This window comes from Erpetoichthys calabaricus, chromosome 15 (genome assembly GCF_900747795.2).
Source record: "Erpetoichthys calabaricus chromosome 15, fErpCal1.3, whole genome shotgun sequence".
Classification (NCBI taxonomy): Eukaryota; Metazoa; Chordata; class Cladistia; order Polypteriformes; family Polypteridae; genus Erpetoichthys; species Erpetoichthys calabaricus.
In genome coordinates this window covers 49,471,648-49,493,026 of record NC_041408.2, presented here as the reverse complement: position 1 = coordinate 49,493,026, position 21,379 = coordinate 49,471,648, and the positions used below count along the sequence as shown (strand labels likewise).

Here is a 21,379-nt window from a genome sequence, read left to right as displayed (position 1 = left end):
TTTCCCCAATCAATCAATAAAAAAATATTTACTCAGAATAAAAGTATTATTGCTATTAGATTGTTTTTGATTTTGGTTGTGTTGTCCATAATGGAGCGCAGCATTCTAAAAGTTGCAAAACTGCAAAATACAGCTAGAGGTTTCCTCAATGCCAGACATTATCAACTTAAAAGGTTACACACCTAGAAAATCAGCTTATTCAAATGTCAGAATTTACTACAAACACACAAAAATAAAACAGCTGCATTAATATAATAAGCCTTATGTCCCACAAGGGACGAAGAGGATTGAAGTTGAATTAATATAATAGGTAACATCCTACATCCTATAAATCTCCTGCAGTATTCTTTATTTTAAAATAAATACAGAAGAAAAAGTGCAGGTAAATTGTATTGGCTTAAAAGCATTGCTGGTTACAGAACACACTAAGTAGCAGCATCTCCTTTACTATGGTTTTAAAGACAAGATGTTACTGTAAAACACTGTTTCAATGAAGTGCCAGCATACATGTTAGACTGTAAAAACGAGCTTAAATCATAGATGCAACTGTAAATGCCAACAATGGTGGTGGATTTCTGTCTTTTACATTAGTTATTGCATTATAAATTAATCTGTCACCTATAACACTGGACAATGAAGATTTTGCTTCCTAAACACAATTGTGTGTGTTATCTAATGGCCTGCTGATCACAAAATTCACCTTTACATTTTTCTTTCACATACCATTTTCTTGCAATCAACAATTTTTGTGATTTCCTTTTGTATTATAAATGTACACATAACATATAAACAGAACAACAGGAACATCTGTGGTGATCTAAAAATAGGGACACTGTTGCTAGGAATGCAGCTTGGACACAATGAGACAGCCATGCTAAAGAGTCTCCTTACATTAAAAGGAGCAGCCACTCCCTAAGGGCAGAAAAGCATGGCACATAAACCACTTGTCGACCCAGTAAAGATATTCATGTCAGCTCTTCAAATAAAATTTGAACTTATGAAAAGTTTCTTGAAAGTGATGAACAAAGAAGGTAAAGGATTTCAATATTTCAGACAGATGTTTCCATAAATAACTGATTCCAAGATAAAGGGAGGCATTTTTGTTGGCCTACAAATCAATCAGACACCTCATCAATGACAGGCGGTTCAAGGATCTGCTAGTGGGGCACTGAAGGAAATCGCATAGAAGGCATTCAAGGATGATGTTGTGAATTTTCTTAGACTACAGAGCACTAAATTATGTCCAACATACTTCAAGCAAACAAAACTGTTAAGTGCAACATGTCACTAAAGATTCATTTCTGCATTCACCGTTAGTCTTGGTGTAGTCAGTGATGAATATGGTGAAGGCCTTCACCAGGACATTGCAATGATGGCAATGCAGCATAACGGCAAGTGGAGCCCATCAATGCTAGGTGACTATTTTTTGACACTGAAACCAGACACCTCACATGCTGACCACAAATGAAAACCAGCAGCATAACATGTTTAGCCTATTTGAACTAATGCACTGCTCCAGCATCATTAAGTGATTAAGTCAATAGAAGTTTAATGTTTCTCCAAATTCTTATATGATACTCTCAATCTAGTAAGCTTGAAGCTGTCTATCATAATCACCATTTTTTTTTTCAGGAAACAAAACCTTTGAACACATTTGTTGTCCCGTGCTTTTTACCTTCTTCATCTAACAAGTTCAGCCTTCTACTAATGGGGAGCCGAGTTCTGGTGCAAACCGTGACAATGGGCATCTTCACCATGGGCATAGCCACACAACGTCAGGAAGCAAAACTTTTGAAAAAGTAATTTGCTGTCCAGTGCAATCCGAGATGTTACACAAACATGGGGGCTGTTTGACCTTTTACTGAAGGACTGGTACACTGCAAACTTTCAGATATCAAGTGCATGCACATTGAAAAACAAATGCTAAGAATGGGGAAACATTTAAGCTGTGTAAAGAATTAACGATGCATCAACAAACAGATGAACTGATTTTACCTGAAATCATCAAGTGAGTTAACTTCTATAGCTCTGCCAGCATTCACTTACATGCTGGAAATGGTTTCTTCAGCGTATTCATTTTTCAGCGGTGTTTGAGCTAAATCTAATGTGTTTGTAAGATTTGCAAACTGTCACATTTAAAAAGAGCAGATCCAAGTAAAGAATGGATTCTTTTTCCAAGCCTTCCTTCAAACATAAAATAGTATTCCAATCAGTCTTGAACTAACAAACCTATAATAAAAATAAACAGCTTGACTGTCTGAGGTAATGAATGCAATAACAAAGCATTTTAATGATTAATTTGAGAAAAAAATATATCATAACCTATTTATAATTTGGCTTAATCAAATAAAAAAAAGTTGTAATATTGTATAAAATTAATTATATCACAGAAATGGAGGGGCACTTATCCACTAGACAGTGCCATGCCCTCATTGTGTTTCACTGAACATGATGGTGAAAGGCGTGAGAAATGCAATGTATTTTATTTGACTGTTAAGAGACATAACATTCGTTTTTGGTAAAATGCAAAATGAAGTGTAACAAGGCTTGGAATTGCATGTCAGTCAATAATAAAGACCTCATTTCTAGTTACTACGTAAGTGTTCAGCAAACAACATGCCACATGCTACAGTACCTGTGACATATGGAAATATTAAAGCCACTGTAAATGATATAAGATAAAGGTACCCCACATTTCACCCTCCTATGTTATATCTAGATGTTGTGGCTAATCTACTGTATAGAAATTAGTTAAAAGGCCTGGTGGCTAATAATTAGCCCAGTTTCTCCAAGAGGAAACCATACTTTTGGGATATGCACCACAAAAACCATCAGCATCAGAGGTCAGTTAATTGCTTGCTATGTGCGTAATTAGATCACAGCTAGTACTCCAGCAGCCCCATAACTACAATAATGCTATAAAGAACAGGTAAAAGAAACAAATGGAAAGTGTAAACAGGAACTATTTTGAAAACAACTACATATAAACTTTAATTGTAAATACAAACAGCTCAAGGTCAATCAAATCATAAAGGGCTGCCATATGCACCATTTTCAAAATGATGCTGTAATGTATAGTGGAAGTAAATAATCTCTGCATTTATAAAAAAGACAAAATATTCTGGCATCTGTGCCAGGGTGCTGTGTCGCCCGGCATGCACAAGAGGGCTGCAACATCCGATGAACAAAGGCAACAAGAAGCACAAAGACATACAGATGTAAGGGCTAGGATGTCTGATGAACAAAAAAAAGGCATGTAAGGGCTAGCATTTCTGGTGAATAGAGATTCATAAATGTATGAAGTGATCGAAACTGATGGACTTATTATTGTAAAATTGTGCCTGTTTTAATAAATAGGCATTTTGCTATGTTTGTATCTCAACCCCAAATTGGGCGAAAAGGCGAATCCTATTCATTAAGAAGCATTAGTCCATCATAGAGCTTATTCACACAGGACCTATCAGAATCAGCTTGTTACCCTATTCTGCACATCTCTGAGAAGGAAAACTCATGGGGAGAACAGAAAAATGTGCAAACTCCACACAGAAAATTACCAGACTTGGAATTCTGAAAGAAACTGATGGATCAGTGAGTTAGCACAACTAACCTCTGTGTTACTCTGCCACCAAACAGGCATATTCATCCCCCCCCCCCCCCCCAGTTTTTACTTTCATAAATAAAAAAATGGATGTATATATACAAATGTTAAAAAAAAAAATCATTCATTGTGGACAATTTGTTGCTGGAGATTTGACTATATCAAGTAACTAATTCTCTGGAGTTCTGTCTCATCGCCTTCAACCTCTGCACATGTTTTATGTCTGAACTGCTTTAGATGCCAAACTGTTTAGATGCTGTATGTGCTCTGTCTGACACACTAACATTGAAGGCTTACAGCCAGCAAATTATTCAGCACAAGTGTGTCAGAAAACGCTGCTGGAGCTCCTTTATACCAACACCACTATGCCAGCATAATACTTTACTGTGACTGCCAAGTCAAAAGTTTTCTTTTTTCTGTTGTCTTCCTTTTTAGCCATTCCAGTGTGTTCAGAATATATTGTATGTGTATATAGACAAATTTCCTCCTAGGGAAAAATAAACTTCTATCAATCTAAACTGCCTGGCAACTAATTTCCACCACTAGCTATTCTAAGCACAATAAAAATAATGTACAGGAAAAATGTAGCGGGACTTACCATACACCCATTCACAAATGTGTGAAAATATCAGCCTCATTTCACTTTGATTCATAACATATCGATTGTCAGCATTGTCATAGGCAGCAAGTGATCAAATGGTTTAAAATGCAGCATGTCAATAAGCTGTCAGAAAAGCTTTGCTCTACAATACCCTGACCCTTCCTGTTACTGTAATATTGCACTGTAGTTTAACACCAATGATATACTTGTAAATTTTGCTTTGAAGTAAAATAAGGGAGCAGGGCTTATTTTTAAATGTCCTTTCATCTCTTAGATTAAATTTCAACTATTTCACATATAGCCATTCTTGAAAAAGGCATACTAAAGTTCTGAAGTCAGTATTAGCACGATCAGCACCACTTTTTCTGAGGGGACACAGTAGCAATAAACCTTCATGGAAATTAGTTTTCTCCAGCTTAGATGATGGGATGGAATTTAAACATGTCAGACATTTCAAACACATGCACTTTGTGTTTGATTCAGATTTCAAGGAACTTCAAAATACAAGGTTACAATGTATTTGGTGCCACTTTCTCAAAAACTTTATAATGATTTTTCCATTACAAAATGTATCTCAAACAGTGGCTAGTGTAACCAACCAAAGTTAAAATGTTTTATTTTAGCCTGAGGGATTGTTACTGTACATTGTAGACAGAATATTATTTATGCTGGTGCTACTTGATAAGAAGAACACACAATACAAATAACAAATAGAAACTTCAGTTTCTCCATTGGTTTGAAGTGGTGTGGAGAACATATACATATGAGCCTTCCTAAATTAAAAGATCTAATTTTAAAAGCAAACGCAATGTAGCAGGCACTGGTAGAAAGATTACTAATACTAGGATTTGAGAGATATTTTAAATGTTTTCAAAATTGATCTCAAGTATCAATTGAGGAAAACAATATCATTTAACTCTTCCACATGAGAAACACCACAGGGACATAGACACCCACCCCCAACCCCCTTCATCTTTCTCAAATGGTTATTAGCACATGTTGTGAAAATCACCAAAAATGTGCATGCAATACAAACAGGAAAATAATGAACAAAAATTATTTTTCAAACATGTTATATTCAAGAAAGAACCGTTTGCTAGTGTTAACTCCTGTTGCCAGATATTTTCAGTATTTTATGCACTTAATATCTGTAAACAGTCCATAAATACTGTTTACTGACTCTAACCTCGTGGAAAAGAACCATGTAAACAAAAATATATTTTTTTTCCCCAGAGGCAACTGTTGACCTCTACCAGAGAACACTGATTATCACGGGACTACAAAATTATGATCCTGAGTTTACAACTGAAAGGCCAGAGAACTAAAAAATTAAAACAATCTTGTAGTAAAACCTATATATTTCTATTTAATAAAAAGGAATGTTTGGTATTGGTTTATTCCCACAATATCTGCACCCACATCCAAATGATTAAGAAAAATTCTAGACCCTCCCCAAATCACTCAAAAATCTTGTCAAGCACAATCAGAGGTTGTACATTCAGTCACTGTGCTCTTCCCGAGTTATCGTTTTGCATGGTGGTTTGGCCGTGGAACCATTGTGGGCTTGGAGGCAGACGCAGATGAAGAGGAAGCAGAGGCAGAAGCCACTGCATCCTCAGCCTCTTCCAGCTCGCCTTGCAGTTCTTGGCTGACACTAGACTGTAATGCAGCAGGTGTAAGCCACTCTTTGGGCAGGCAACTCTGGAGAAATGGGATGCAGGAGCTGAAGTATGCCAAGCGGTTCACCCAGCGAGGGATCTCCCTTCCACAGAGGATCTAAAAGCAAACAAAACAATACAAAGTTAACTCGTTATTAAAATGTACTAATTTTTTACTAATTAAAAGTAAAAAACAAACAAAAAAAAAAAAAAAAACAAACAACAGTGGTTAGCGCTGCTGCCTCACAGATGTAGAGTCTTCAGACAAATTCCTGGACAGTAAACGCTCTGTATGGAATTTCGTTTGGTCTTTGGCCTTTCTCCAGATACACATTTTTTTGGGCTGTGGGAAGAAATTTGGAGTATCAGTTGAATAGGTGACTTTGAATTGGCCTGGTATGGATATAGGTGTGAGTGTGCCATGTGATGGACTGGCACTCTGTGTGCCCAATGCTGCCAGGATATGCATTGCTTTCCTGTGACTGAAATGGAAAAGTGAGTTAGATAATACGTGGATAAAACTAAAAGTCACATTAACCACAGAATGTGACACCCCATGATAATGGCTTTCTCCATTTTACCTTTTTTATTTGAAGATTTATGTTGACACACTGAAACAAGGGTTAGAAAGTAAAGATCATATTACTAAGTAAACGGTAACATTATACAATGTAATTGACTGTTATACCTGCCTCGCATTCTCCACCTTGTACTTTTTAACTTGCACTGTGTTTTTATCACTCTTTAATTTATATTGTTTTTATCAGTATGCTACTGCTAGAGTATGTGAATTTCCCCTTGGGGATTAATAAAGTACCTACCTACCTACCTACCTACCTACCTACCTACCTATCTATCTACCTATCTATCTAAATGGTAAAAACTGACAAGAATAAAACAAAAAGCGTACACGGAACCTATGAATACTAAAGATATTATATTGGCAAATAATAACATGCAGGTCATAGCTGTTTGGATGAAAGTAATATTTTAGGTTACTCACTAGCTGAATTAAGCAACATTGCTTGAGTGAGAAAGTGGAAAGATGGATTGATAAGTAAAAAGTTAAGTACAACTTTTATATTACCACACTTTATTACCCTTAATAGTATTGTCTTTAGTACAAAATTACTGTTAGTATTAGAAAGCTTTTTGCAAACAATAATCCTTCTGCAACAAATAATCCCAAACTGCAAAAAATAAATATGACCCTTCCGGGGATGGCTTAAGGCAGTGACAAAAATACTGTGAAATATGTCTGACTGGAAATTTAAAAAAAAAAAAAAAAATTGGGACGTGAGCATCAGTAGGCTTTGCAGTATTTTATAAAATTCTAGTAATTATTTACCACTCTGATGCTGATCTTTCTAATAATAAAATAGGTTATTATGACAGCAATTGATGAGAAGAGTTCATAATTAATTGCAGAATGATGGTATTTGAGGGTTCTTCTAGAGTGTAACTTTATCTTGAATGATTTGGCTCAGAAACTAATCAGCACATCGTCATCTCATAACAGATTTAAGTTTCGAGTTTGGTATTTTTATGTCCAGCTGTTTTAGCTCAAGACCGTCCTTAAGAAACTAACACACAGACATCATCGAGATATCGGTATCAAGGGACCCTAAAACGTCGAGATCAGTCAAAAACTGGAGATCCTAATTTTGGAGAAATCTAAAGCTATGGGGCAGGGTGAAAAAAAATATGTAAGAGGTAGAATTACCAGAGATTTCTTGACTGAAAGGCAAGTGTTATAATCATCACACCACCATTACACCCAGAGTGGCACTGTTTCTCTGTTGAAAGATCACTCTGTATATTTCATATCATTCACTGTTTGGAAACTTTAATTCTATTTCCTCGCTTTGTCCAGACATTATTTATAAACTCACCTGTAAATTTACAGAGGTAATGTGGAGACAAAATACAAATTAGGGATCCCAAATCATTATTTCATTTGTTGGGCTGCCACCGCATCTCTGACCCAAAGCTGCTCCCATCACATAATTTTATGTCAAAAACCTGACTAATGCAATTTCAAATATGACAGAGAAACAATGCCAGCCAAATTGCAATGATGGAGCAAAGGTAAGAGTTCATGGTTGTAACCTCATATTGCAGCAAGTAACTCCAGAGACAATTTGGCTCCACACACCTGATTAAACCAAAAGTTAATCTTAACGTGTAATATATTCAATTAAGTAATGCAACTGAACCATGATTTGCTTGGGTGAAAGGCAAGTGTGCCAAGTACCACATCGCAGTCACAAGTCAAGTGGCCCCTTTTCTCTGTTGATAGATTCCACTGTGGTATTTTTGCTACATGTTGACCCCAAGCAGCACATGAAGACCAGAAACTGTATGTTATGAAGGGATTAAAAATTCATGTTAATGAAATTATAGAAGACAATACAATCTATTTCATTCAGGCACTTCAACCTGGGATAATAAATGTGACTAAAATTGCTACTTGCCTCTGACAATGCAGATGAAAAGTGATTGCAGTTTTTGTGCATGAGGTGGTAGGCATTTCCTTTGTATTCCTTTCCAAGCTCCTCCACAATGCGCTCAATATCCTCTTCAGTAAAGTCCGTGCTGCCAAGAACAATGGCTTCCCTGCATATACAAAGAAACAGTTACATTAATCCTTATATGACTCCATGAAACATAAAAGTGAACTAATCATTGCGACACTACTATCTGATCGGTATTACTGAACCTACAAAGAACGTATTGTTCCTGGACAGAATTCCTGCTCAGTTAAACTTCATCCATCTACAATATCTGTACTGTAAAGAGCATGGAGGACAGATTAAGCTAAGGTCTGCACCATAAATCATTTGCAACTCTAAAACAGTACTGATCCCCTCCAGGCTATCTACAGACATCATTACTGAATGCAGAGGTTGCCCTTTGGACTATTACTTTAGTGCCATACTAGAGATACCTTAACTACCCTGGACCCAATGCTGGACCATAATGCTCATTAGTGTTATGGCCAGCAATACTGTGTATTACAAATGTAACTGACACCATTAAAAACAAATATAAAATATTTACATTTTTTACAAATATTATTGGTTTATATATTATACAAAAGTGAACTCGGCTGGACCTGTTAACATGGAAGAAACACTTGTCAGCGATCCAAAGGAAAGAATGCCATGACACAATTTTATTTTCAATTTTCCTACTGAGCTGGAAATATTTAGATTATGAGGCTATGGGAGAAATCAGACTAAAAGGAACTTGTACCTGCTTGGTTAGCCATGGAGTGGAAACCCTTCTTGAATGCCTGGTATTGGTAATTAATAGTAACATGTGTGCAACAGCTAAGAAGAAATTTTGTAGTTGAACATTCACTCCGAATTTGGTACCTCTGCTGGATAAACAGAAAGACTACCAATTGCATAAAAAAATGATGCAAAAGATGGCAAAAGACTGTATAATATTTTTACATCACTGGTCTGCTTTGTTTACTGGTTAAATCCAACAGCTTGGAACAAAAATATTCAATACGCACCACAGTGTCATTGGTCTGTTGTATTTACAGGTTCACTGAAACTGATGGCAGATTACAAATAATAAACTTAGTAAGAATTTCGTAAACTTGCCAGTTTAAGTTTAGCAAATGTTAGAGCATCTTTGGGCATTTTTCCCCAATAGCATTTTACAGGTGCTGGTCATAAACTTAGAATATCATGAAAAAGTTGATTTATTTCAGTAATTCCATTCAAAAAGTGAAACTTGTATATTAGATTCATTCATTACACACAGACTGATGTATTTCAAATGTTTATTTCTTTTAATGTTGATGATTATAACTGCCAACTAATGAAAGTCCCAAATTCAGTATCTCGGAAAATTAGAATATCAATTAAGACCAATGCAAAAAAAGGATTTTTAGAAATGTTGGCCAACTGAAAGGTATGAACATGAAAAGTATGAGCAGATAACATGGCACCCCAAACCATCACTGACTGTGGAAACTTTACACTGGACCTCACGCAACGTGGATTCTGTGCCTCTCCTCTCTTCCTCCAGACTGGGACCTTGATTTCCAAAGGAAATGCAAAATTTCCTTTCATCAGAGAACATAACTTTGGACCACTCGGCAGCAGTCCAGTCCTTTTTGTCTTTAGCACAGGCGAGACGCTTCTGACGCTGTCTCTTGTTCAAGAGTGGCTTGAAAAAAGGAATGCGACAGCTGAAACCCATGTCTTGCATACGTCTGTGCGTGGTGATTCTTGAAGCACTGACTCCAGCTGCAGTCCACTCTTTGTGAATCTCCCCCACATTTTTGAATGGGTTTTGTTTCACAATCCTCTCCAGGGTGCGGTTATCCCTATTGCTTGTACGCTTTTTTCTACCACATCTTGTCCTTCCCTTTTCCTGTCTATTAATGTGCTTGGACACAGAGCTCTGTGAACAGCCAGCCTCTTTAGCAATGACCTTTGGTGTCTTGCCCTCCTTGTGCAAGGTGTCAATGGTCGTCTTTTGGACAACTGTCAAGTCAGCAGTCTTCCCCATGATTGTGTAGCCTACAGAACTAGACTGAGGGACTATTTAAAGGCTTTTGCAGGTGTTTTGAGTTAATTAGCTGATTAGAGTGTGGCACCAGGTGTCTTCAATATTGAACCTTTTCACAATATTCTAATTTTCCGAGATACTGAATTTGCGACTTTCATTAGTTGTCAGTTATAATCATCAACATTAAAAGAAATAAACATTTGAAATACATCAGTCTGTGTGTAATGAATGAATCTAATATACAAGTTTCACTTTTTGAATGGAATTACTGAAATAAATCAACTTTGTCATGATATTCTAATTTTATGACCAGCACCTATAGTTGGTATAAATGAAAGGGGCAAAGGAAATGAATGAAAGGACTCAAAAGACTCACTTTGAAAGATTCCTTCACTCCCAAAAACATGGATATCTGATCTTTCTCCCACATTCTGAACATATTTTTTATTAAATGTACAGTATTTAAATTGGGATGTCACATTCAAGTTCATTAGCATTAAATCTCATTTGTTTTATTTGTGTCATAGAATCACTGAACATTTTTTGATGGCTACAGCATAATGATATAATCATGTTAAAGGTTTATCCCTTTTGTATACCTTAATTTGTCTACACCTAGTTAATTTTATGCATTGTATTTACTTCACGGAGTAACACATGCGCTTACTAAAGGGTATGGGCCAGAAAGGGAGTATGTGAGTCACAGTGTGCGCTTCCTCAGTGCTTAAAGAGCTTATTCTAAAATATTATTGATTAGATCCTGCCAGGTTTTGAAAAAGTTCTGCACAGATCCTCTAAGTGAGAATTTGATTTTTTCCCCAATTTCAAATAATATAAAACATCAGTAGTGGGTAACTTATTGATATATAGTGGAAGGTTTTGAAATAAAAAGAAGCTTAGGAAGGATATTCATCTTAACAACGTTAATTCTTCCAGCTAGAGTGAGATGAAGGGTTGACCATCTATGTAAGTCTTGCTTCATTTTTTCCATACAGAAGGCAAAATTTTGTTGATAAAGAGCTTTATGTTTACTTGTGATATTTACCCCATGGTATTTAAACTGATCTGCAATGATAAAAGGGAAGGTGTCCAATCTAATATTGTATGCTTGAGAATTCACTGGAAATAACACACTTTTATTCAAATTAATTCTGAGACCAGAGATCTTTTGAAATTGTGTAAGTGCTGTTTAAGACTGCAGGCGCAGTATTTTGTGGGTCTTATATATATAGTATCATATCATCTGCATATAGAGAAATTTTCTGTTCAAGTCCTTTTCTGATAATCCCCTTTATCTGATAAGCATTTCGACAGTGAACTGCCAGTGGTTCAATGGCGATTGCAAATAGCAGTGGTGACAAGGGGCATTCTTGTCTAGTACCATGTTCTAGTTTAAAGTAGTCTGAACAAATGTTGTTAATAGAAACTGAAGCTTCTGGACTGGTATACAGTAGTTTGATCCATGCACAAATGTTCGGGCTAAATCCAAATTTCTCTAATGTAGTGAAAAGGTAGTTCCATTCAATCATATCAAATGCTTTTTCTGTATCCAACGATATCATCTTTGGGGTGTTTGACTTTGCAGGTGAATATACTACATTAAACAGGCGTCGAAGATTGGAAGCTAAGTGTCGGCCTTTAATAAATCCAGTTTGATCTTGTGATATTACCGAAGGCAGCATTTTCTCCATCCTTCTAGCTAGGACTTGAGAGTATCTTAGCATCACTATTCAGAAGTGAAATTGGTCTGTATGATGCGCATTGTAATAAGTCCTTATTTTGTTTAGGAAAGATGGTGATTAATGTTTGACGAAAAGTTTGAGGTAGAATTTGACTGTCTCTAGCTTCTGTAAATGTTGCTAATAAGAGGGGAGCTAGCTGAGTGGATGATTTCTAATAAAATTCGACAGGGTAGCCATCAGGGACTGCTGCTTTCCCACTCTGAAGTGACTTTATAGCATCTAGTAATTCTGATAGCGCCACAGGTTAATCCAATTCCTCTGCACTAAGAGTATTTATTTGTGGTATCTGTAATGCATCCAGAAATGCATTACATTGTGTGGTGTCTTCTTTAAACTCAGTAGAATATAAGGATTTACTAGGGGGCTCCGCCCCCTGCTCGCTTCGCTCGCCAACCCCTGGCGTTGGGACATGAGAAAGAGTCAGATGTATGAATTAGATATAGAATAGTGTGCAGCTTTGGATGATGCCCATAGAAATAACAAATAGAGTGTTTGTCATATATTAATGTTTTATTGGAATATTTCTTTGTATACAACATTAGTAGTAAAGATGGTGTCTTGTCCTTGAATGAGTCTTCCTTGGCATGGATTATTTATAATTTTAACTTTAACGTCAGATGAACGGCGAACACGTGAGAAGGCAACATAAAGTTGTCCATGTCCAAAAACGGGTTCAGAGAGGTAGATGCCAACCTTGTCCATGGTTTGTCCTTGTGATTTGTTGATGGTCATGGCAAATGCAGGTTTAATGGGGAACTGTCGGCGTTTCAATGTAAAAGGTAATTCTAGCTCAGAACTCGTAAGGTCAATTCTAGGAATGAGAACAGTATTGTTAGCATGTGATCCTGTAAGAACTGTTGCTTGAATAACATTGCGTGTCATGGTGTTGACGACTAACCGTGTGCCATTGCATAAACCCTGTTTTGTGTTAAGGTTTCTTAATAGCATGATTATTGTTCCGTTTTTAAGGGCAAGGTCGTGTTGTGGTAATCCGGCAGAGTTAATAGTGTTCAAATATTCTAAGGGGAAATTTATATGTTCATTGTCGTCATCAGAGTCAACTTTGTCTGAGCTTATAAAGATCTGTGTCTCTCCAGGAAGTAATGAAATGACTTGGTTATTAATGTGATTAACATTAATATTTTTTGGACATAATATAGTGCGTTGTGTTAACAGGGGTATTTGGTCTAATGTGATTGCTGTTCCAAATATCTCTTTTACTAAGTCGTCTGAGATAAAGGATTGTGGAATGGAAATAATATCTGGGTGAAGTCCATCTGTATTTGTGAGTGTACCATTTCCCAGTTGTATTAGCCAACTGTTATATTCTGGATCTGGACATCGCATGTTTTGTACCAACTGTATTATTTTAAAGCAATGCCAATTGTCTGCGTATTTTAAGGTGGACTGAACAATAGCTGAGCGCATGGCATGTGGAACAATAGCTAAGCATTGTCTAAAATCTCCTCCTAATAAAAGAACTTTTCCTCCAAAGGGAATATTATTATTCATCAACGTTTGTAGAAGTTTATCAATGGTGTTGAGTAAGTGACTGGATGCCATTGTACATTCATCAATAATTATCAGTTTTGCAAGACGGATGTCTCGGGCATTGCTACTGTGAATGTTCATAGTGGATACTGATGTCTCTGTGATTGGGACCGGTATTTTGAATATTGAGTGACATGTACGACCATTTATTAACAGATTTGCTGCCACTCCGGTTGTAGCAGATGCGATAATCATCTGTTGTCTTGCAGCAAAGAAATGTATAAGTGTTTCATAAAGGTATGTTTTTCCGCTTCCTCCAGGGCCGTCAAGAAAGAAGCATTTGGGTATAGGGCTGTTGTCCTCCGTGGCATGAATAATTTGTTGAAAAGCATCAGATTGTAATTCATTTAAAGAGGAAAGCATAGTTTGTGCAATTCGTTCTTCTTGTTGTAGATCAATAGGTGTGTAATTTATATCCGGTAAGGAATCTGGAACATTTGGTAAATGGAAGTTTTCCAATGTATACCCAAGGAGCATAAGAGCCAATCGAATGTCGTGTAGTGCATAGGCTTCACAGTCGATGCAGGAATCATTAGTATCATGAAGTTTGTGGCAAATATCTTCAATCATTCCCATTTTGTTTGTATTCCAGAGGGTCAAAGGATCTGATGGTGATGAGAAGGCACAGATATAAGCAAATAGTTGTCGAACTTGACATGGCATTGAATAGGATATCGCATCGTGTAGAGTTTTTTTGCCAAATTGTATCATCTAATAAATATCCTTTGTCATTTACCGCCTGTTGGAATGTCTGACAGAGTTTGATGGTGTAGCCATCTTGTACAGTTCTAATGTCGTGAAATGATGTAGCTCCGGTTTCATGTTGAAGAAGTAATCGAAGGTAAAACCTTTCAGGTTCTTTAATACTGACTGTGTACATTCGTCCTATGACATTATCACCGTGGTGATGTCGTTTTCTCCAGAAATTCCCATTGTCAATCCAAACATAGTGAACAGGTATTTCCCAATATTTCCAACGGTGAGCGTTGGGATCGTTTTGATTGAGTTTAAACCACGCGGTTAGTTTAGTATCCTTTGTGGCTGCTCTCTTTGCTGCTTGTGCCTCATCACCTGCATGAAAACAGACAGTTTGTTCGTTCTCCAAATGAACTGGTAAGCGACATATTGTGTGGCTCTGATGGTGCATAGGAAAGCAAAATATTCTCCAAATGGCCTCCGGAGCACTGACGTACCGTGAATCAACATACATTCGAGTTTCATCATGATCATTTGTTTCAGATATGGAGACATTAGCACAATCGTGTCCTTTGTATACGTATTTGAATAGATATTTAACGCTTTTTACCGTAGCGCAGATCTCCACATTTATATGGCAGTTGTAGCGTAAACATAAATAAGGATTGTATGGAACGACCCAGCTGTTGTCAATTGAATGACCTGGACGAATTTGTAATTGAGTTGTCTTTCGTCTTCTATATTTAGGGTATCCATTTATATTACCAAGTGTAACGTCTTGGAAGTCTTTGGGGAAGCCTTTTGAACATTTGCCATTAAGCATACATGGACTGTTTGGATTTGTAGGGCCACATGGTGAATGAATCATATTCTTTATAACAATTTGAAAAAGGCGTGGAGAGGTGTCACGGTCTGGAATTTCAGCTTTGACTATTTTATCGATGTCAGATTCAGTGCGCATTTTGGAATCCTCATCAAGTATTAGTAATATATGGGCGTGTGGTAAACCTCTCTTCTGAAACTCAATAACGTGGATAATGGCTGTGACAGTTCCAAATAGAGATTTTTGTTTGATATCTTGTAGGAGGTTATTCAGTTTAAGTTTAAAGACTCTTGCAACTAAATCAGGACGATGTTCGACTCTCTGCCACGGCTTAAGATTATTTGTAATTTCTGTCCATTTAGGATTGCAGGTCATAGTGATAAACAGATCTGGTTTTCCAAATTTTCTTACGATAGCCATGGCATCTTGGTAATGTTGTTGCATATTGCGTGGGCTGCCTTGAAAGGATGATGGTAGAATAACAGGTTTTCCAGCAGGGTGCTCCATGGTGTCCGCATCCCGATTAATGTAGTCCAGCAGCGATTTGTATTTATCGGCTCTAAGTGAAGGCTGGTTGTTTTTTATCCACTGCAGATCATTTGATTCCGCTCTAACATAAACGTCAACGATGTATTGTTGAGTCAGCTTTTCTGCATTGAGTAATGGATTAAAGTCGTCCCTTACTGAGAGTCTGTAGGAGAAATATTCTTTCATGGATACACGTGATCGTCTCTGTGCCTGCTGTTTTTTAATTCTTGAAATTGTAGCACTCCATCCTTCCTGTCCAGTTGGAAATAATATGGGGTATGTTAAAGTATCAAGAAGCGGAAAGCAAATGTCTATGCGTTTGAATGTAGGTGTGTTGTTTTTATCAGGACGTAAATGTAGAACAATATCTCTGTGAAATGGAGGCTCACCATCTTTACTTTGAAAGACAATTGCCACTTCATTAACGACGGGCAGATTGTATCGTCTTGGATCTTGTTCTTTGTCCTTTATCAAGACCAAAGCAATTGTAGTTGCTGCTACACCTTCTGCATTTGCTTTTGTATTTGCCTCCTTTTCAACTTCATGTAGCATTTTTATAGACTTAGCTAATGGGTGATTGTTTATGACATGAGTGACGTTTCTCATTATAAGCTCTGTGCATTATTTGTTTTCAGGAAGGTTCATGCGTTGATAGATCGCCTCATCCGGATCTAGGATGTAGATTTGTGCATATTTGCGTTGTTGATTTGTTTCAGGGTGCACTGTTCCAATGCGATGCAATATTTGTCCACATATGTGAAAGCAGTATGGGCCATTGCCTTTTGGTGGCCTGATATTTACTCCGGTAGATGCAAAAGCAAATGAACTATTGTAGGATCTAATGCAGTTCATAAAGTTTTTACTTTCAGGCACATCGTTAGTTAGAAGCTTCTTTAGATATTCAGGATATGAATGTAAAGGAGGCAGTGTAATCTGACCTTTTTGACAACAACGTGTAAATTCATTATTTGTATTGCCAGTTGTTTCTTCTGTGAAGTTAAGTGAATGACAATGATTGCAAATGACATTCATTAATCCCAATGAATTTTCCTCAATAGTGGATTCCTTATTGAAGGCGTTTTCAGCCAATTGTCGTAAGTGTTTAACAGGTGCGTGGCGTTGATGACCGCGACGGGCATGTTTTGCTTTTTGCGATTGCTTGCCTTTTTGTTGCATGTCCATTATTTGTGACGCGCTATTTTTTTCTTTTTTTTTTATTCGCCTCGGCTTTGCGCAAAGTCCGTTTCAGTCTACGCCGTGCATTTGTTTGTATCCAGCCTTGTCCGTTTTTGTATGTCGGTCATTTGAGCTTTGCGCTTTTCGCGTCTTGCTTTTTTTTTTTCTGTCAGTTCATTTGCGCGTTGTTCACATCTCCGTTCATTTATTCTGTCTCTTCACTCACTTTTTTGTATGTCTGACACGCGAGCTCTTTCGGTTTGTAATCGTGCTTCTTTCGATGCAGCATTTTGACCCGCGCGCTGAATGCGTCTACGTTCATTGTGTCTGTCCATTTGGGCACGTCTCTGTAACGGTGTCACTTGTGCTTTCCTTTTTTCGATCCTTGACATTTTCTCTCCCGGTGTTTCAGAAGCGCGTTTTATGCGCCGTCGTCTATTTTCTTGTTTCTTTCGTGTACGTGTGTTTGTTCCCGTTATCCTTTCCGAATCGTTTTGTACCCGTGAGCGTGTATTCATGACTTGTTTCTTTCTCAGCATGCGAAATATGGATAAGTAATAAGGATGATCGCACTCACTGTTAATATGTATCCTTTTCTGCAGTTGAACGGTTAATAGTGCTTTATTGAAAGGACATACACCTATGCTGACACCTATGCCGACACCTATGCTGCCTAGTGTGAAGGTGCTGACGTTCACTTTCGAATATGTGTCTTTGGGTGTCACTTCTTATGGATGTGTGGGGGGGATCGTTGTTGCGCGAGCGTTTTGTTTCTTTTTGTGTTCCTGTGTCTTGTTTGAATCCCCCTCTTTGTGTGTGTCCCGTCCCTTGCTTGTAGGGTCTGTGGGGTGGTTTTGTGTTCTTTTTTTTGGTCTTCCATGGGCTTGTTGAATCCCCCTCTTGGTGTGTGTCCCGTCCCGTGCCTGTAGGGTGGGGGGGGTATGGTCGTGCCTTGCTATTGTGCGCTCGTCTGTTCTTTTTTTTTGGTGTGTTTAGTTTCGTGTGCAATGTGTTTCGTGCTTTCCCCTCGTTTGAGTACTCTTTTATGTGCCTTTTCCTTATTTTGGTGCTTGTTGAGCCTCATTTTTGTGACTCCTTTCTGTATGTGCTCACTCCTGTTTTCTGTGCTCTTGTCGGACTCTTTTTGCGCCTGCGTCTCTCGCGGCCCCTCATCCGCCTCTCTCCCCCTCTTTGTGTGTGTCCCGTCCCTTGCTTGTAGGGTCTGTGGGGTGGTTTTGTGTTCTTTTTTTTGGTCTTCCATGGGCTTGTTGAATCCCCCTCTTGGTGTGTGTCCCGTCCCGTCCCGTGCCTGTAGGGTGGCGGGAGTATGGTCGTGCCTTGCTATTGTGCGCTCGTCTGTTCTTTTTTTTTTGGTGTGTTTAGTTTCGTGTGCAATGTGTTTCGTGCTTTCCCCTCGTTTGAGTACTCTTTAATGTTTTTTTTCCTTATTTTGGTGCTTGTTGAGCCTCATTTTTGTGACTCCTTTCTGTATGTGCTCACTCCTGTTTTCTGTGCTCTTGTCGGACTCTTTTTGCGCCTGCGTCTCTCGCGGACCCTCATCCGCCTCTCTCGCCCTCTTTTGTCCGCCTTTCTCGGGTCCTCAGCCGACTCTCGCGGACTGTTTGTTGCGCCGGCGCAGTACGTCTTTTTGCAGCTACGGCCCATGGCCGGATGTGCCTGCGTCCATCATCCGGTTTAGCATTCTCGGTTAGTAATATGGATAGTAGTCTCTAAATGTGTGCATTATATTTTTAAGGTCAATGATTTTATCTCCGTTCGTGTTGGCGATTGCATTGTGAACTTCTTGCTTGTGCATTTGTTGAGCTACAAGCTTATTAGCGTTCTCTCTGTGTTCATAATAATGATGTCTTGATTAAAAATGAGTTGTTCAGTTTCTTAGGTTGTTAAGAGGTTCAGCTCTGAATGCAGAGCCTGCCTTTTCCTATGAAGAGCCTCACTTGGACACCTGGCATGTTCTTGATTTATTCTAGTAATTTCACTGGTTAGCTCTGATATCTTCGTGGTTTCTAATTTCTTTCTGTGGGAAAGATATGAAATAATCTGTCCTCTTTGGGAAACTCTAAAGGCCTTCTTGAGTATTCCTGCAGAGACCTCTGAGGATGTATTTGTCTCTAGAAAGAAACTGACTTGTTTTGATATAAATTCTGTACAGTTCTCGTCTGCTAATAGAAGTGGGTTAAGACGCCATCTGCGAGATGAGTATGTGGGGCATAATGATTTTAGCTCTAAGATCAGACTGGCATGGTCGGAAATAACAATAGCGTCATACTTGCAAGATTCAATCGTAGGAAAGAAATTATTATCTATAAAGAAATAATCAATTCTTGAGTAGCAATGATGCACTGGTGAGTAGAAGGAATATTTCCTTGAGTTTGGGTTTAGAAACCTCCAGAGGTCTGATAAGCTGTGGTCAGTTAAAAACTGTGTAATTGTCTTTGCAGTGTTATATGTCATCACCCCTGTGACAGGAGACTAAGAGTGGATTTAAAACACAAGTCCCCAGCCATTATAATTTTGAGTGTTCACATTGAGAATGGATGCAAATACATTTAGCATTAATTCCCTATCATCAACATTGGGTGCATAAACATTTATCAAAATCACTTTACAGTTAAATAAATTGCCCATGACAATCACATAATCTCCCTTCAGGATCAGACACTACAATGAGACTGTTCTATGTATGAGAATTCACACACCTCTAGTTTTCTTTGTAAATCTGGAATGGAACATTTGGCCAGTCTAGCCTTTTTGTAGCCGGAACTGATCCTTGCTTAGTAAGTGGCTCTCCTGTAAAAATACTACTTTGGCGTTTAGACCTGTTAGGTGAGAGAAAACTTTCTCTCTCTTTAATTCGTGATTCAGGCCTTTAACATTCCAGCTCACAAAGTTAACTGTCCCATCATGGAGACATTGATTCTGAATTTTTGATGTAATTTTGTAGTCTTAACTAAAGGTTAACTAAACTTTAACCTTAATTTCCAATTTTTCCACGAGTTATTGCCATGCAGCCTACACTGTTACGTTGGTGATTAAAAGGATTAAAAGGATAGATTAGATATAACTTGCTCTCTTTCTCTCCAAAAGTTTTACTTGAACCTTTTTCATGGGAATGCATACTCCACACATACTGTGACCAGGCTGAGATCTAAAATTAAATTTATTATAATATTGTTACATAGGGAACAATGGATCAAACTGTTTTGGTCTTTTATTGATTTCATCTAATCTAGGAATGCGTGTTACACAGAGTTTGCATGTTCTGCTCAAGCTAATGCAAGTTTCCACCTATAAGACAGGCAGCCTGGTCCATTGAAGATTTGAGCTGATAAACATAAATAAACACTACAAGATTTTAGTATCTAATTCAGGGTTAATTTCTGACTTGTTTCTGATTTCATCCCCCACAGCACTAAAAAAAGTGGATTCACAAAGTTTTCAGACCCCTTCACTTTCTGCACACTTTACTGGGTTGCATATTTAATTTAAAATTTATACATTTCCCATTATTGCCCATCAAGCTGCTTGTAAGTTATCTTTAATAACGATAATAAACGGGTATTCCCAGAAGAGTTCATTCTTGGATTGTGCTTACTGTATATCCACTGATGTTTATATATCTTACATTAAAATTTTATTTTTATTATTTTGTTTTATACATACAGGCACCGCTGCGAGTGGCAGCCTTTCCAGCAGCTCCATGTATGACTATCTTTCTACCTTTTTTCTCAATTTCACTGTTCACTAATACCACTTTCTTTTATGTGGACTCGTTCTCGTTACTACTTTTTGGTACTTGGACATGGATTTTTACACGCCGAGACTCGCCTATTCAAGTACAGTGATCCCTCGCTATATCACGCTTCGACTTTCGCAGCTTCACTCTATCGCGATTTTTTCTCATACATGCTTACGTCACTATGCGTGCGCTTTCTGAGAACTTTTATCTAAGCCCCACAATGGCTCCTAAACGTGCTGCTTTTTCTAAGCCTTCTGACAATGAAACTAAGCGCCGGAGGATGATGCTTACCATCCAGGAGAAGGTGAAACTCTTGGATATGATCAAAGATGGAAATACCCTACAAAAGCCTCCTCACACATATGAAAAGACAGCGCCAGCAACTGCCTATCAAGATGTTCTTCAGCCGCGCACCCAGACACCCACTGCCTACTCCTAGTACTCCTTCAGTGGAAGAAGACAACGACGCACCTGCTGAAGATACTGCACCACCTTGTCACGCTTGGGTCACAGATTTGCAGAGACACAGGAGGTTGTAGAAAAAAAAAGAACTTTATTCAAAGCACTGCAAACAAACATTTGTCTCTTTTCAAAAGTTTAAACGTGCTCCATGACAAGTCAGAGATGACAGTTCCGCCAGGAGCAGAGAATGTCTGAGAGAGAGAGAGAGAGAGAGAGAGAGAGAGAGAGAGAGAGAGAGAGAGAGAGAGAGAGAG

The 21,379-nt window shown here is 38.0% G+C and overlaps 1 protein-coding gene across 1 annotated transcript in view; it reads right to left on the bottom strand.

Moving 5' to 3' along the window:
* Window positions 1-3,716: 3,716 nt before the first annotated feature.
* Window positions 3,717-21,379, bottom strand: part of LOC114666282 (deubiquitinase DESI2) — a 186,689-nt gene continuing 169,026 nt past the window's right edge. The window contains exons 4-5 of the mRNA XM_028821102.2: window positions 8,332-8,473; window positions 3,717-5,975 (exon numbers count right to left, since the gene is read on the bottom strand). Of these exons, the coding sequence (XP_028676935.1) occupies window positions 5,721-5,975; window positions 8,332-8,473 (397 nt within the window). The 3' untranslated portion in view covers window positions 3,717-5,720. The remainder of the gene's footprint in view (window positions 5,976-8,331; window positions 8,474-21,379) is intronic.